Source organism: Paralichthys olivaceus, chromosome 17 (assembly GCF_024713975.1).
Source record: "Paralichthys olivaceus isolate ysfri-2021 chromosome 17, ASM2471397v2, whole genome shotgun sequence".
NCBI classification, from domain to species: domain Eukaryota; kingdom Metazoa; phylum Chordata; class Actinopteri; order Pleuronectiformes; family Paralichthyidae; genus Paralichthys; species Paralichthys olivaceus.
Window position 1 is genome coordinate 1,311,625 of NC_091109.1, and position 17,431 is coordinate 1,329,055.

The 17,431-nt window shown below is 42.2% G+C and overlaps 3 protein-coding genes and 1 long non-coding RNA gene across 7 annotated transcripts in view; 2 read left to right on the forward strand and 2 right to left on the reverse strand.

The window, feature by feature from the left end:
- Window positions 1-8,608, forward strand: part of asap1b (ArfGAP with SH3 domain, ankyrin repeat and PH domain 1b) — a 46,785-nt gene extending 38,177 nt beyond the window's left edge. Inside the window, exons 21-29 of one of the 4 annotated variants that reach the window (XM_069512476.1) lie at window positions 117-224; window positions 951-1,179; window positions 2,565-2,633; window positions 3,266-3,427; window positions 5,033-5,111; window positions 5,268-5,332; window positions 5,421-5,971; window positions 6,608-6,730; window positions 7,261-8,608. In XM_069512476.1, the coding sequence (XP_069368577.1) occupies window positions 117-224; window positions 951-1,179; window positions 2,565-2,633; window positions 3,266-3,427; window positions 5,033-5,111; window positions 5,268-5,332; window positions 5,421-5,971; window positions 6,608-6,730; window positions 7,261-7,335 (1,461 nt within the window). In that variant the 3' untranslated portion in view covers window positions 7,336-8,608. The remainder of the gene's footprint in view (window positions 1-116; window positions 225-950; window positions 1,180-2,564; window positions 2,634-3,265; window positions 3,428-5,032; window positions 5,112-5,267; window positions 5,333-5,420; window positions 5,972-6,607; window positions 6,731-7,260) is intronic. The other 3 variants (XM_069512477.1, XM_020087489.2, XM_020087492.2) reach the window with 3 other exon arrangements.
- A 791-nt stretch (window positions 8,609-9,399) lies between these two features.
- Window positions 9,400-11,992, reverse strand: eef1a1l3 (eukaryotic translation elongation factor 1 alpha 1, like 3). The gene is made up of 7 exons (XM_020087493.2): window positions 11,352-11,992; window positions 11,096-11,275; window positions 10,717-11,013; window positions 10,504-10,654; window positions 10,128-10,384; window positions 9,821-10,055; window positions 9,400-9,728 (listed from the first exon to the last, which is right to left on the reverse strand). Exons 1-7 carry the CDS (start codon window positions 11,493-11,495, stop codon window positions 9,622-9,624), a joined length of 1,371 nt encoding a protein of 456 aa, XP_019943052.1. The 5' UTR covers window positions 11,496-11,992; the 3' UTR covers window positions 9,400-9,621.
- Window positions 11,993-13,258: 1,266 nt separating this feature from the next.
- Window positions 13,259-17,431, forward strand: part of fam49bb (family with sequence similarity 49 member Bb) — a 29,125-nt gene continuing 24,952 nt past the window's right edge. Inside the window, exon 1 of the mRNA XM_020087891.2 lies at window positions 13,259-13,559. The gene's annotated coding sequence lies outside the window, so the exon portion shown is untranslated. The remainder of the gene's footprint in view (window positions 13,560-17,431) is intronic.
- Window positions 13,536-13,946, reverse strand: LOC138405255 (uncharacterized). Its single transcript, XR_011238943.1, has 2 exons — window positions 13,809-13,946; window positions 13,536-13,688 (listed from the first exon to the last, which is right to left on the reverse strand). It is a non-coding gene; the product is annotated as an uncharacterized lncRNA (long non-coding RNA).

A 17,431-nucleotide genomic window follows, 5' to 3' on the forward strand; every position in this document is an offset into this window, starting at 1 on the left:
CTGGGTGTTTTCATGTGCGTATTCGATTAAAATAATCGTATTTGCAATCCTAGATTGTCACTATTGCACATTGCCTGAGCTTAACTGATGAATGTGTTTGTGTGTGTGTGTGTTAGCTTGTGCAGGCTGCCGAGGGGAAATTCAACCCTCACATCCATGTGGAGTATGAATGGAGCCTGAGACTGGAGGAGATGGACGAGAGCGATGACGACCTGGATGATAAGGTTCGCACACATCATGTTATTGAATGCTACTAATAATCATGCCTGAGACGTTTCCTGCAAACATGAAATAGAATAGAAACAAGACTTGATGCCATCTCCAGAGAATCAGAGAACAAAAGCTTCTCTCATGTCTTTCATAAACTTTGTGTGTAAAGAATTTGAATTAGGTGAAGTAAAGATGTGTAATTTACCAAACTGGTTCTAATTAGCAGCTCAACACAGCACACACAGTGAAAGATCATCCAAGGAATGATTTCTAAAGGTTGCTGAGATTGACCTTAAGATATATTTGTACCAATTTAAAGCATCAGCATCAAGCTACGATGTCAGTTTAGCAGAATCAAAGAAATCCACAGTAATTTAGCTGATATGATTGAATAGTTTCTAATTTAAATCACTTTTAATCATCTGGATTAAAGATTCTTTCTTCTCATTCTACTGCTGCACTAGTGCAATGTTATCTTGAAGAAAAAAAAAAATGTCATTGGAGGATGCGGGCATCAATCACGCTACCTCTCGCATGCTATGCTAAGCGAGCGCTCTACCATTTGAGCTAATCCCCCATTTGCTACAGCAGCTCAACCACAGTCACATGGTGTAGATGTTAGCTGTCTGATGTCCAGCATGTCACACAATGATTGTCAATAATTTAATCATCAGCATGTCTGGTTTTACTTTGTCCCTAAAATCTATCTAAAGTCTCATTTGTTGCGTTTCCCCCTCCAGCCCAGTCCCATCAAGAAGGACCGCTCCCCGAGGCCCCAGAGCTTCTGCCACTCCTCCAGCCTCTCACCCCACGACAAGCTCTCCCTGCCGGGCTTCATCAGCCAGAGGGACAAGCAGCAGCGTTTGTCCTACAGCGCCTTCACCAACCAGATGTACAGCGCGTCCACCGACCTCACCTCCTCCCCTGTGGCTGACGGGCCGCCGCTGCCACCCAGGAACCAGGGCAAAGGTCAGAACTGCCTGCTCCTTTAAACCAGCATCCATTTTCAGACAACATTCAGTTTTACAAACTTCTTATTCACAGTCAGGAGATTATGTTCTGTTATCTCTTCAGCAAAATGTAATACAAAGGTTGTTTGTACACTTGTAGCTTGTAAAATTGACTTTATAATGTCTGTTGATTGTATCCAGGACAGAATGAAGTCCACACATACACAATGACACATGCACTGAAAGACACACACACACCCTGCAGTGGTATGCAATTTGCCAACAAACAGATCAGAGGGCGGGAAGCAGGTGTCATTAAGATTGCTTACACAGTAAACCTTCAGGAAAGCATGGCTGCGGGACAGGGCAGGGTGGCAGTGGGGAGACAGGCGTGTGAAAGGGAAGCTGGATACACACTTAATCATTAGTCCCGACACATTATACACACACAGTGAACTGTGGGCGTGCTGTCTCTGCACTATCAGAATTAAAAATAACACTCCTCCTTCTATGGAGGGTCTGGAGTCAGTGGTTTGAGATATTGCAAAAGCTTACGCTGCAACACATCCATCCTGATGATGTCACTTAGTCCCTCAATCTTATTTTTCTAAACTAAGAGGAGTGAAACTGCTCCTGTTTTCAGTGCGGATAGCATGCTTCATTCTGACTCTTCGCTTAGTTTCCATTTAGTTTCCTGATACTTATACGCTCAAGTCCTAATTTGTGGTAAATATTTAACCAACATGCAAACATCTGCAGCCAACAAACACATTGCTTAATCAATTTATTTTTACTCTTTAGCTTTGGTAGAGTTTGATAGACCTGCCAGCTACTTCCTTTCTCGACTGTAGGCCCGTTTTCAGGAAGCCCTGTAGTAACCTGTGACCTTCACCCTCCTGTCGACCACAGGAACCAGGGTCTGAGTTCAGTTCCCAGAAGTCTAGTTCCTGGAGCGTCTCTGTTCCTGGAGTTGACAGAGAGCTATTCAGATCCTTTTGAAGTGAAATAAAGTTTTTTATTTGACACATGATTAAAATAGCAATGGAAACAAGTGTAGTTTTTACTTTGTATTCGAGCAAAAAGAAAAGAAAAGGCTAAATGACAAACATACCTGCACAGTGTATAGAAAAGACATGCTCGCTCTGCTGATGCTCCTGATTATTAGTGCCGCTCTCTCTCTCCCTCTCTCTCTCTCTCTCAGCGGGTGCTGACGAGCTCGCCCCGGGGGCCTGCTCTGCGCCCGCTCCTCTTTTTTCCTTTACCTTCCACTGATAAGATTTCATCTTGTTCTTTTATAATGTGTGGGAGCAGCTCTTCTTGAGACTGACATGCTGCAGATTCTCTCCCACACTCCTCATCTCGCTCTCTTTTCTTTCTCTCTTTTTTGTTTCTCTATTCTTTCAGCTCCACACTTGGCATTCCTTGGCTCTCATTCGCACTACGCCACACTGGCTGGCACCCGACCATACATCAGTGAATATCCTGTTTTTACGTTCTCCTCCTTACTCGGCTGTGTGCCCCATATACAGTTATCCCTCAGTTGTTTCTCCCTTTACAGCTCAGGTTTAAAGGGTGGTGGTGATTTTTTGGGATCATGTCGGCAACTTGAGTTTCAAGTTAAACATTTCTCGTCCACATGATTTTTTTTAATCCATCTGCGATCATGTCCCACCATCCTTGAGCTGTAAACCTTTACCACAGCTGATTCCTCTCTGGCTGAGCTCTCTATCAGCTGCTCTCACGCTTTCTTTTGTCTCTAACAGTGACCAGTGAGTACTTTGGTGTCCCACTAGATACATTCATAAACACACCAACCTGATAGACACTCCAAAAACACACTCACACCCCAAACTACAGTATCATACAGTTTCATTATTTTACATATGAGTTGTATATTTGTGGTTTTTCTTGTGTCCTCATTTCGTCTTGATAAACTTATTCGTGACAGCGAGAACAACTTTTTTCCATATTTTCAGCTCCTCCTCTCCTTTCCATGTTTCATCCTCCTCTCCTCTCTTCTACCTTCTCTGGGATTTGGGGTTTTACAGAATGAGTTTTTTGGGGCGGCCTCATCACCTCATGTGTTTTATGTATCGCTCCTCCAGCTCCTCCCCCATCTGGCCCTCCCTCTACACTCACTCCAGGAGGCAGCTCCACCCTGTCCAAGAAGAGGCCTCCGCCCCCACCTCCTGGACACAAACGCACCCTGTCTGACCCACCCAGCCCGCTCTCTCACAGTCCACACAGTAAAGGGGGCTTGACTGGGGGTGAGACGCAAGCACACGTAACAGTAAAGTCGGGCTGGCTCCAGCCTGGATTCTCCAGAGATGCTGGAGGATTTCAATAGATCTGCACTGAAATAAAAACATGTATCGCTCTATCGAGTCCGATGATGAGGCTGGTGTTATCCTATATTTTGATATTGTCAACAAAAACCCTGTTTCGCTGTCGATTGGTCCCAATGAAGATGTAAATCTTTGAAAGCAGCTCCCACATGTACAGTATATTGTCTTTAAAGAAATGTCATTGTAAATTCCTTAAACCGCTCCTCACTGTCATGTGTAGTAATGTTTTTAACTTTACTCTAACAGGAGTTAAAAGTGCTTTTGTAGGAGACAATTTTCAATTAGAGATTTATACACATTGGGCATCCTCATGAATATCCTCATGAATATCCTCATGAATATCCTCATGAATATCCTCATGAATATTTATGGGACCAGGCTTGTGTATGTAAACTACAGGGCCCATGTTCATTATAATGAAGGAACCTGACATCAAGAGTCTGGCTCACAGATTTCTATTACACAGAAATCAGTATCAGGTTTTGGACGCATACATTTGTCAGTACACTTAATTTATTGTCGGTTGTTTATGTGATTTGTTGACAATAGTGCAGAATATCATCAGCCTCATTCTTTAGGGTCAAAGAATAAACTTTTTTTAAGATGCGCAAAAGTTCACTGACGTTTAGATTCTTAGTGGTTAAGTTTAATTTCACCCTGAACAGCACAAACCATTGGTGCCATTTTAAAGTATGTTGAAGGCGATCTGAATGAAATGTGGATAAAACAAAAACAAATGGATGACTGGCTCACCCAGAGTACACATTTTTTATTCATATATTAAGTTTCTTTTTGAAATATCATGTCAAGTTTTTACTCTTCTGGTTACTTGTTACTAGCCGATTAAATAAAATATGACAGTCAGATACAAATAGGAGGATTGTGTCTGTGCTTGAGAAGATCTGATTTTTAACACTACTTTAATATTTTGAAATACAGAGCCCCTCAAATGATGGAGTTTGCTCAGTCTAAAGAGATGTTTTATCTAATTGAGTCCCACAAAATAAGCAGATCGCACCATTCAAACTACTTTAAAACTTTACAGGGACATTCATGAGTTTGTCTTATTCAGGGTGAGTTAGAGAAACAGTGAGATCTCAGAAAGTTAGTTAGTTAAATCAGGTGAAAAGAGAAGTTCTCTTCTAAAGACTTGGAGAAAGAGGGAGTGAAATCAAACACATCTCAGTTGGTGAACTCGCAGTTTTTTATCCCATATCTGTAAAGTGGGGATATTTTTTTTACTGTAATTCCTCTTGTTATTGTTTGTCCTCTGTGGTGTTTGTGGATTTTGTGTCACACGTACTGTAACACCCGACCACTAATCCAACTATATTGCACAATGTTAGTTTCCAAACAACACAGGCTCATGGAAAGCTCAGCCAGATGATGCCTCCCTCATTGTTTTTTCTTTTTTAACCATCACAGCATGTTTATTTATTTCCACATTTATATCAATATAATCTCGTGGTTAGCGCTCTGTTGTGGTGTTGAGTAATCTGTTTGTCGTCATTAATGTTGATATTGTAGGAAGTGACTCCACCCCTCCTCCTGTCAGCAAGATGTCTCCTGTGTCTAACAAGTTTGAAGGCATTCCTCAACAGCAAAGGTACTGAAACACAACAACCCCGGTGAAATCTGAAGTTTCATGCGTCTCAAATTTATTACATCATTCAATATGATAAAATACATTCCAGCTGAAATGGTGCAGACAACCTCTTAGATTTAGTTTTTTCTTTAATGTCTTCTGACTTTCTCTTCCCAGCACTACTTCAAGCAACACAAAGTCCACACTTGGTCCAAGGGTTCTTCCCAAACTACCTCAAAAAGGTAAAGTCTTTGTCTAGTTTTTATTTTATTTGAATAGAAACTTTAAAAATGAAGAAGTGATTGAGTGATGATCGGCTCCTCTCTGCAGTGGCATTGCGGAAGATTGACACCATACACCACCCGTCTATGGATAAACCCAGCCTTCCTCCAGAGGTCTTCCAGAAGTCCCCGCCGGCAACTGACACCCCACAGAAGGCTCCTCTAGCGGACAGGCCTCAGCTGGGAGACCTGCCTCCCAAACCGCAGTCGTCTGATCTCCCTCCTAAACCCGGAGAACTTCCTCCTAAGCCGCAGCTCTCTGACCTGCCTCCTAAACCTCAGCTGGGAGACCTTCCGCCCAAACCCCAGCTCAAAGACCTCCCTCCCAAGCCTCATCTCGCAGACATCCCCCCAAAACCTGGGGCGACTGAGTCCGCTCCCAGGCCACCTCCTGGAGAAACGCCACAAAGGCCTCAAACGCAACCTCCGCCTCCACCTCAAACCCAACCTCAGCCGCAGGCTCAACCTCAACCTCAAGACTCGCCCTCACCTAATCAGGCAAATATCCCGACCCCCTCCCACCAATCTGCTGAAGACACCAATGGGACTCCGGTAGGAACTGCAGAGACGCCTGTGCCGCTACCAAGGAAGATAAACACGGTACAAACAACTATTCCTGACATTTAGCAAGAATTTTACTTCATTATATATAGAAGTGATTAACTGCAGTTTTCTTATAGCTTGTCTACTTCTTACTCTACTTTCACCCCCTTTTGTGAGTTTTAGAACAATATTACTTTTCTTCTGTCGCAGTTTTAATAATCTAAAAATATAAAACATCCAGTGTGATACAAGAAAACACTCTGACACTGGCTATCAGCTTTTTAACAATCTGTTCATGGCACTAAGGTTTGTTTTAACGTCCTCGTCTGGATTCACACAATAATCCTCTGAGGAACAAGTTCCCTCACTGCTCCACATTTTATCCGTCCTCTTAAACTTAAAAATGCTGGTGGTATTTTCACCTGCTGCTGTCAGTGTGGTGCCAAGAAGTACTGTCCCCTCAGGCTGCAAATTATAGTCCCACTTAAAGGTAGAAAAAACTGAAGGTGGTGAACTACCACTTCATTTTGATTTCACTGGTATTTCTTTGAGAGGATTTCTTGCCCTTCAGATTTTCCACCTAGGATTTTGATGCTTTCTGCGTCTCTCTGTGTTCCCACGTCTGTTTTTAAATTAGTATTTGAGGTCACAGTGGCTTTACAATTTAAAAAATATATTGAATAATATTTCCAGGGGAAGAGCAAATCCCGCCGGGTGAAGACGATCTACGACTGTCAGGCTGACAACGATGACGAGCTGACCTTTGTTGAAGGAGAGGTGATCATAGTTACAGGCGAGGAGGACCAGGAGTGGTGGGTGAGTCATGCTTCACTATTTCCTCTGCACCTCCACTCTTTTGGTTCTCAGACAGTTTACTGAAGCACCTTGAAGACACAGAGGCCCCACAGACCTGGTATTAACATCCATTCTGAAAGTGGACATTGTTAAGTTTGCCTGTCCCCACCTAGTTTTAAAATCTGTCCTTAACGTGTCTCCTGTCAAATCTGTCTTCATAGCTGCATGCTTTCATTCATTCATTCGTTCCTCCTGACTCTGCTCACTCTCTTTCTCACTCTATCTCTCTCTGGCTTGAGCTCAGACACGCACACGACGTATCTGTAAACTCTGGGTGAGTGGGGAAGTGAGAGCCGATCACAAGTTGTCACAGGAGACACATTCAGGGCACATTTTAGTGTCACGTGTGAACAGACAAACTTTAAGCTGTCCACTTGTGATCAGATCACTCAGGACGGATGTTCATACCAGGTCTGAACGGGATCAAAAACACACTGAATTCTGGATCGTAATCTTTCCCTCACATACTAATTCATCTTTTTTACTTCCAGATCGGGCACATTGAAGGAGAACCGGAAAGAAAGGGGGTGTTCCCCATGTCTTTTGTGCACATCCTGAGTGACTGACATCCAGAAACACTTGCACTACACCTCTCCCCGAATTGGGAGCTCCTGTAAATAGCGATCATTACACCTCTTGTCATATGACAAGTGTCTAAAGAAAAAAAAAAACAACGAAGAAGAAACCCAAGAAGGATGATCTAGCCATGGATGCCTCATCCATGCTGTACAAAGAATGTGTGTATTCTTCCTCTACCAGTATTATCTTAACCCTATAGCACGGCTGTGACAAAGCCACTCTCAGAACCCTAGCACTTACCTAAAAGTCTATGTTTATGCTGTTACTGTGTATATATGTATGTAAATATATATATTTGTGTGTGAGTGTATATACATGTTTTATTGTACAAAACATGTACCATTGCTCTCTGCCTGTCAGATTAAGCATCAGGGCGGTAGAGGTTGAGTTTTATCTGTATTCATTTTACTGGCCCTCAAGTAATTATCAGCTTATATTTCTGGAAAAAGGACAAATAAGAAAAGGAATGTGAATTAGGTCATGTCACTATTCGTGTCTTGCATCCCTGTTTGCCACCAGAATTGACTGAAGGGGCTGGAGTCTCCCACTGATCTTCCCAGAGATGAGAAGGCTGTCATTAAATGTACTCCTCGTTCTTGCTTGCTTTGTGTGTGTACACGTATTATGGTTGTTTTACAGTATAGAAACCTGCTGCTACTGTGTGGTGGAATATCAAAGCCTGTGGTTCACTGTAGGTCACTAATTTACTCCTTGTTACACTGTTCACTGTGTGTATGCTCCGTGTGTGAACTCGACTCCCATCTCCGCAGTCTTGACCTATTCTGTGCATGGTGTAACAATGACTGGAATTGAGTGGAGTGCTGCGTTTAAAGACGCTCACCTCAGGGTTTGAAGAGCCACTATTATTAAGCAGGACTCCACAAACTGTATCCTGTCATTAAAGCCACTATTAATAAAAAGTACAGGAAACTCGACATCTTTAGCAATAACTTGATTTTCTGACAGGCTAGAAGTTTCACATCAACCTGTGTTCACAGTTCAGTGTCTTGTAAAACCTCATGAGCTTGAATTTTTATTATGTTTTTTTTCGTTTGAGTCATGTAATATCATTCCATGTTACTGGATTCAGTACATTTCCAGGTTTGCCTGTGAACCAGAGATGTCTTTTAGATGATGAGTGGACTTTGTAAAAGGCTGGAGAGCCAATGTATTTTCACCCGGTCCTCACTGACTTGCAGTTCTTCCCATGTTAAGGAACAAACCCATTGTATCATTAAAAGTGCTGTACTTCAACCCTAAGCCTGCGCCTTTAGTTTTCATTCCACTGAGTGATTTCAAAAAGTGTTTAAGCCTCCCTGTGGAATTTCAAAACTCCAGCATTAGAGGGAAAAGTGCTTTTTTCCTAAGCAGCTTAATGGAGCAACTGTTGAAGATGGAGAAACAAAATGGGAAATAGCAATTTAGCCTGCAGAATAATTAGATCTCATATCTGTAAAGTAGACAAATCCAAGTTGTAGATTGTAACAAATAACATTTACTCAAGCACTGTAATATGTTTAAGCACAATTTAATCCCTTACATTTCCACATTTCAAAGGGATGTCTTGATTAGCCAGTTCCCTTTAAATTAGGGGTTTGGAATAAAAGCAACACAAAAACATACCTTTACCACAAGTTTTAAATATAATTTCCACCAAGAACACTCAAATATCTCAAGTGACTTAAGAAAAAGTCCAAACCAAAAATTAAATTTTGTAGAACATTCAATATCCAAAGGAACTTCACACATTAAGGTTGCAGAGATGTGAGCTGAATAGTTGAGAGAAAAGAAGGGAGGAGTGTAACGGTTGTGTAGTAGAACGTTCACCTCTCATGACTCATTTATCACAACACCTCCTTTGTTTCAAAGGAACTCAGCCATGTTAGGAAAACACATCTTTACAATGCTGCTGGTGCTTCAGGTTTACCACAAGATGTTGAATAAAACCGAAACTAGAGTAAAGCTACAGTTCCTCTAGCTTCGGTTTTTCTACCTGACACCACGTTATCAACAGTTTGAGAGCAAACGAGTCAAAAGTCTGAAACATGAACTTCAAATAATACTTTTATTATCTCGTCTCAATTCCGATTTCACATTTTAACCAAAACACCAACATCCAACTCAACAGTTTCTTTTGGATTTGATATCAACACAGGAATACTTTACACTTCAACCACAAAATAAATACTTTGTGTCCAAACACAAAGATTCAGTCTGAATAAAAATAACTGTACACATAAAGCAGTGATACCAAAATACTGGTAAACAGAAACTTATTTACACACTTGGGCTTTGAGCGGTTTAGACCCATGGTCCTTCACCACTGACTTGATGACCCCGACAGCGACTGTCTGCTTCAGGTCTCTGGCTGCAAAGCGACCTGTGGAGCACAGTAAACATTTAACACTTCAAAAAAAATCACATGAGGGAGATTAATTTAATATAAAGACTCAAGAAGGATGACTTCTGTACCTAAGGGAGGATATGTGAAGAAGCTCTCCACACACATGGGCTTGATGGGAACCAGTTTGACTGTGGCAGCATCTCCAGACACCAAGGCCTGGGGCTGGTCCTCCAGCTTCTTGCCCGTGCGCCGGTCGAGCTTCTCCTTCAGCTCAGCAAAGCGACAGGTCACATGGGCGGTGTGGCAGTCCAGGACCGGAGAGTATCCGGCCTTCACCTTCCCTGGATGGTTCAGGATAATCACCTGCAGACAGAAAACCCATCAGGACAAGGAGACATTTTAAGGTTTGAACTTCTTGAGCTGCTTTGAACAGACCTGGGCCTCGAAGCTGCTGACATCTTGTGGAGGATCCTGCTGGGCGTTGCCGGCCACGTCTCCACGCCGCAGGTTCTTGACGGCCACATTCTTAATGTTGAAGCCAACATTGTGTCCCGGCAGGGCCGTCTGCATCCCCTGGTGGTGCATCTCAATGGACTTGACCTCAGCTGTGAGTTTGGCAGGGGAGAACATGAGGGTCATGCCGGGTTTGAGGACGCCCGTTTCAATCTTGCCCACCGGTACTGTCCCAACTCCTGGAAGCATGAACACAGAGCATTCAACAAGTTCCTCGATTACTCACCTGACTCTCATTTGCGGGAATTAAGATGATTAAGTCTGAGGCCTCAAGTTAAATCAAATCAGTTTTCCTGACCTCCAATTTTGTAGACGTCCTGCAGAGGTAATCGTAGAGGCTTGTTGATGGTGCGCACAGGAGGCTGAATCGAGTCCAGAACTTCAAGCAGAGTTTTCCCACTTGAGTTCCCATCCCTTCGTCTGACCTTCCAGCCTTGGAACCAGGGCATCTGCACATACACATCAATTTCACACATTGCTAGTGTCACCTCACGCAAAATATGTCTTTTACCTTCTGGGTTGCGGTGATCATGTTCTCCCCAGTCCAGCCAGAGATGGGAACAAAGGGCACGGTCACAGGGTCGTACCCAATCTTCTTGAGGAAGCCGCTCACGCCTCGCACCACTTCGTCAAAGCGTTTCTGGCAGTAAGGGGGCTCAGACAGATCCATTTTGTTCACACAGACAATGATTTGTTTGACACCCAGAGTGTAGGCCAGCAGGGCGTGCTCCCTGGTCTGACCACTTCTTGATACACCGGCCTCAAACTCTCCTTTAGCTGCAGAGACCACCAGGAGGGCTACATCAGCCTGAAATCACAGTAATGGCACATCATGAAAGAGTTAAAATATTTATATGCAGACAGAAAATTCAGTATTCAGTGATTTTTACCTGTGATGTTCCAGTTATCATGTTCTTGATGAAGTCTCGGTGGCCCGGAGCGTCAATTACTGTCATGGTGTACTTCTGTGTGTTAAATTTCAGCAGTGAAATATCAATGGTGATTCCACGCTCCCTCTCAGCCTTCAGCTTGTCCAGCACCCAGGCAAATTTGAAGGAGCTCTTCCCCATCTGTAAAAACATTTATTGAGTTGACTTCCAGCATTTTAAACATGAAGTTTTACTGTGGAGGCCTTTTGTTCTTCACCTGTGCAGCCGCCTTCTCAAACTTCTCCAGCTTCCGCTGATCGATGCCTCCACATTTGTAGACCAGGTGTCCGGTGGTGGTTGACTTGCCACTGTCGACGTGGCCAATGACCACCAGGTTAACGTGAGTCTTCTCTTTTACCATGGCTGAATGTCAACTTGCTGAGCAAACAAACAATTTTCTTCTGAGATGCAACAACTCTGTTGACTCGTGCTGTAGCTTCTATCAAATGGATGTGAACGGCCTCTTTGCACTGACTTTATAAGCTCCAGGAGCCACTCTGACGTCAGGTGTGCTGCATCATTAAGCTTAATTGGTGTCAGTCCTGTCTGCTGAGGAGTGATGCTTTCCAAAGTGTTTGGAAAGCAGGAGAATAAAATGCTGCAAATCTTTAAAACGTGTCAAGAATGCTGTTTTTTAAACTGTGTACAATAGTGCAAAGTAAGAATTGGTGCAAATGTTTCAGCTCTAGCTTGAATACAGCAAGCACTGAGAGTCAGTTTGTCTTTTAAAGTCTCTATGGGTCATCTAATGATCTCAAATTACAGCCAGGTGTTGTGGGTTCTGCAGGTGGAACTATTTCAAACTGCTTTAATAGGCAGCTTCTCTCTGCACATCAAACAAACTGTGATTAACCACAAAGAAACAAAGAGTAAAATGATCAGACAGGAAATAAACCTGTTATTAATTTGACAGCTGTGGAGGTTTGACTGTTTCTTTAGGAAGAAAATCAAGAGGCATCAATAATGGCGCATTAAACTTTGGAGAATAAGACAAGTATCAGGAGGATTTACAAGGCTGCTTAACTTTTTCTGTCTGTTTCTCTGTATGAAATAGTACAAGTAGGATAAGTATTTTTGAGAGTGTGTATTATCAGCTGCTAACTTGTAGAATATATATGCAAAATACCATGTTACACTGTCTTTTCTGATATCTAAAGTTGATTTTATAAAACATTTCAGGCCAGTACCCTCTGATAAGTTTTTCCTTTCACCTTCTTACATCACCAGAAATCAAAAACATATTAGATTCAATTTGAGACTTTTTAAAATGACAAGTCATGCATCAATTCAATGAAACAAACCCAATAATAATATGTACATGAATACGAAAGTACAGTCATGTTTGAAAATTCATAAAACATCACAGTCTTGGTCTTGTGAAATTACTAAAATTTACACTGAGATTACATTGTACAGGAATACAAAGGAGTTTCTACTTATTCTATGAATATATGTTCTCCTTAATAGATTCTGACATCCTACTGCCATCTCTCTTTGAATAATATTTTATAATTAGCACGTCTATGGAGAACTATGGCTACAGAAATGTGTGCTTGTCTATTACAGAGAGACACAGACAGATTTGTTCTTTCATTTAACCTCGGGGTCTTTTTTTTCTTTCACACAAAGCAAAACTGGATTCACCATGAGACCACTTCACAGACTTGTAACAAACCCAAGCTGACAGATACAATCAAGTGCAGTTTACCACTATTATAAGATAAGATCATCCTTTGTTAGTCCCACAATTGGCAAATGTGCAAAAACAGGCATGAGTATAAGAAAGTAATACTTCATATAAAAATATGAATGGAATAAAAACTAACATATACAGTGTACGAGGGTTATAACCCCCTCCTCTCATATCAACACATATTCAGGGCCATGAATCCAAAACCTGTTTATTTATATATTTATTTTTCTGGGGGGGGGGGTGATTTAAACTTTCTATTTAAACTTTATTTTATTTTAATTTCTTTCTTTTGTCCCACAAGCTGCACGTGTTCTGTTTATTGCTCATAAAGAAGAGTTTGAAATCGTGGTTTAACTTGTGTTCGTATCGCTCCGCCGCAGTAACTCAACGGTCCTAATTAAAGCAGCGGGGAGACATTAGCAGAGCGGGTCAGAGCGGGAGTGATCCGGTTCGAGTCCCGGTTGGTTGGAAACACACCAGCGGGTCAGCACCGCCCGGGCGGGGTTATCTTCGGCTTGGGGGACGGAAGTTGCCCCCCCCCCCCGCCTCTCCTCCCCTCGCTCCTCCCGCCCTGCGCGCTCAGAGGTGACGCAAACCGAGCGCCCCTCCGGCTTGACGCTCCACAACAAACCCGGAAGCAGCGGCCGCAGATCGCTTCTCTTCTCCGCTGCTGGCTCCGAGCGAGGCGGCTTCCAGCTCCGTCGACTCCCCGGTTCTCCCACCAGCATCCAGGTAAAAGAAAAGAATAAACCCTTCCACTTTATTCTGCCTCCTCCTTCTCCTCCTCCTCCTCCTCGTCCTCCTCCGCTGTCCACCGGTTGCCTTTCGCCGGAGCTTCTTCTGAGTCCCTCACTTTTGTTCCTCGCCGGGGAAAAAAAAAGAAATGAATGGTGACTGAAAAAACCGCGTGTGTCGAAATCAAACTGAGTTTGAGTTGAAATGAAACAATCAGAAATGTCCGCTGCTGATGTTTCCGCTCACCTCCTCGGCTGGAACCGTTAACTTCCTCTTCTCCGCACCAGCGGAAGGTTTCCCGAGGCGACACCGGCGGCTAACGTTTCTCCTTTATTTAGCCGGAGGCATTTGACTGTGACATGCTCGGACCCGTGTGTCGGTGCGAGGCCACGTTTGTCGGTGCGGGGGCCACGTCTGTCGGCTGCGTTCCGCCTCAAGCCTAGTTTATGCTTCTGCTTCACGCGTGCGGTGAAGTGGGCTCAGATTATCCAGACTCGCCGTATGGTCTGGATTAAGGCTGCTCGTTTGCAGGCGCTGGATGTGAGGCATCGTTAAAGCTGCATTAGAGGAAATGAACCCGCTGACAGCTGCGACGCGGTTCGAGTCTCGTTTACTTATCGAGACACGATAAAAGATTCAGCTCGAGATTCAACACAACTCGGTTGTTCGGGAATTTGCCTCAGTTCGTCCACGACGAGACAAACACAACAGAACACAACACAGGAAAAGAAACAAAACACACAACCTGTAAAAACACAACATACATGTGTGGATGTAAAATACAGATTATAATTAAATACAGTAAAACTAGTTAGAGTAGTTCTTAAAATACACTTAAATACTAATCAAATTCAGTTGTAGTTATTGCTTTGTAATAACCATACGTACACATGTGCAATAACTATTCACACACTACATACAGTTAAAGCACCTTTCAATGTATATAGTCTCTGTTTATGTATTGTATTGCATTTGACTCTTTTTGTAGAAAGCTCTTTTTTTTTTAACCTTGCTTTTGTTTTATTTAAACTCATTTAAGTATTGCACCACTGACCGGTTTCTTTCATTGTACTGTTGACCCTGTGTTCATATGACAAATAAAACTTGAAACTAAACTGCTGATGCAGGATTGAGGAGCCATTAAGTGATTTGATGACTTTTCAGATAGTTTGGATGAGTCAAGTTAAAGCTTTCATTTTCAGGAAACATAGACGCTGATGCCGATATGTTTGTGAAAGGCTCATATCGGCCCAAACATTTTGTTAGTACTTTATATATATATACTATATATAACACAGGAAATTCTAAAATGTTTTAAATTCAAAAATGTTTGTTTTTGCAAAAAAAAAGTATCACAATTATTTGACTATCCAATCAGCTAATTAATTTGACTGTAGCTGTCAAATAAATGTAAAGGAATAGAAAGTGCAATATTTCCTTTTGAGATGGTGTTTAAAGTTGCTTAAAATGGAAATACTTTTTGGCCAGTACCCCAACAGTGCAGTAATAGAGTAAATGTAATTAGTGCTATTCAACTACTGGTGTCTTTCAAGAGTCTTTATGTGGTCAACTAATAAAGCTGTCATTAGCTCAGTTAACTATCTGATTGGAGTTAATTGTTGTTTAAGAGAACGGAAGTGCCTGTTATTTCCGCTCTGCCTTGTGTCTGCAGACGTCCTGAAAGTGGAAGTGAAACGTCCAGAACGCCAGCTTTGATGCTGTGTTAGGAAAGTGCAAAGTAGTTGTGCTCTGATGCAACGTCTGCGTGTAACTTGTCTCAGAGGTGTCACGGTTTCTGTTTGTGTGATTTCTGTGAGAGGCGAGTTAGGCCGGGGATGAAGAGTAACGTTTTACTCCCTAATATTGTCCCCTAAAATATATATATACATAATGTCAGACTCTCAAAAGGTCTCAATCCTACCTTTGTTGGTCATTAGAATTTTCCCTCTTGCATTTTTATCTTCCTTACATCTACACTACATGTCTGCTCTCATAGTTTGATTCAGTGTCGACCTGTAACTTTGGTCTGGAAACAACATGATTCATACCTGACTTTTCCCACAGACGTACGACTGAGGCATGGTACGACTTGCCGTGCTGTGTCTCATTCTCTTTCTGCTGTGGTGTGAACAGATGTGAAATTAGATGGAGTGACTTTTAAACTCACTTCTCTCTGAAGCGAACTGATCCTTATTTTGATGAGTGTCGTATGACAGCATCTGAAGCAACAGTTACTAAGATTGCCAAAGTGAGAGGAAATGCGTCCTACGACAAAAAAAGTGAAATCGGGTGTTGAGTATTTTGTGGCTTCAGGAAGTCACATGCAGGAGCTTTTTTCTTCTTCTCACGACCGTGGTTTGTTAAACAAGCATGAAATGTGAATGTGGCTCATTAGGTGCAACATGCTCTCCCATAAATCAGTCTGATGCAGGCAGAGGCATGCACGTTTGTTAGGCATGACCTTTCTCAGACAATTAAACATTGATCGGATATTGTGTCATGCAAAGCAAATGTCAGCTTCCAGGTTAGAAAATGGTTATTTCTATGTGTTTACTTATTACTACTTGGTTATTATCTGGCTGTAACCTTACAGATTTTTATTTTTTTTGCATTAGATTGAACTTTTATTAGTGCTTTAATAACAGGAATCGATAAATGTTTAATTTGTGTTAAACTAGCCTCATATTTTGTGAATGTATTACAGGTCAATTTGTATTAAACTGTCTAATTTCCACCCACTGGGATCCTCCCAGGGAGCCACTGATCCCCAGAGGAGTTCCCACAAGTGAAGATTTTCTTGAGCAAACGTTTTTTCCAGTTGGAGCATCTGTAGATGCTGTAGCTGGGGTGATAACATGAGAGTAGAGGAAGCATAATGGTAGGTCATTTTAATTATTCATCAGTTTTCCAGGAGTCGTCTCAAGCACCTTTTAAGACAGAGCTGCTCAGACACTGTTATGTCCATCATTTTGTCTCTATATTGAAAAGGAACAGTCATGAGGATAAAACGTAAGATTACAGTTATGCACCTTTGGATATGATCTGTTTGGGACATTTTCTAGTGAACAAATTGCTGATTTCAGAACAGTTGCCCACAGCAGCTGAGTGGTGAGAACCAGCTAGTGGAGACCACTCGTCTGATCACACCCTGTGGTCGCTACGACACTGACTGTCGGTATGAGCTTCATTGAATTCTCCTGCCGACAGTCAGACGATCTACTTATATTTCCGGCAGCAAATGGACACACACACACACACACTGCATTTTGTCGAGCTGAGTCATTGTTGTAACACACAGAGTTGCTGTAACATTGGAGTCTGCACTTAATCATTTCAATTTAGTGGTTTTTTTTTTTACTAACTTACAAAGCTGTAATTTACCAACCTAACCTGGTTTCTCAGCTTTTTATTCATTGCCAATACAGTTGTTCCCCCTGCATCGTATGGGAATTATTTGATCTTTAGTAGCTTCACACATAACAAGTTAACAACTGGCTCAAACACCAACCAGCAGCTCTCTGACACACACAGCCATATTTCAAGATTTACACATTTTGCAAGGTTCGTGTTAGTCAGCATGCTCGGCCAGGTGCGGATGTGTCTCAGCTTTGTACTGAACAGAGCTGTATTGATCTCTTTCCACAGCATAATGCTGTTTGGACAGTTATTTGGATTAACTTCCTCTGACTGATTTGGCCTGTTCAGCATTTTTCTGAACATGATCGTGACACAGCGAAGACATCATTCAATTTCTCTTGTTTTAGAATATATATGCTTTTAATGGCACTCGATTAACGATTTCAGAGGCAAGCGATTTGTTCAGTGTCGTACAAGTTGTATTGTTTGACAATTAGAAAAGAATCAGTCGT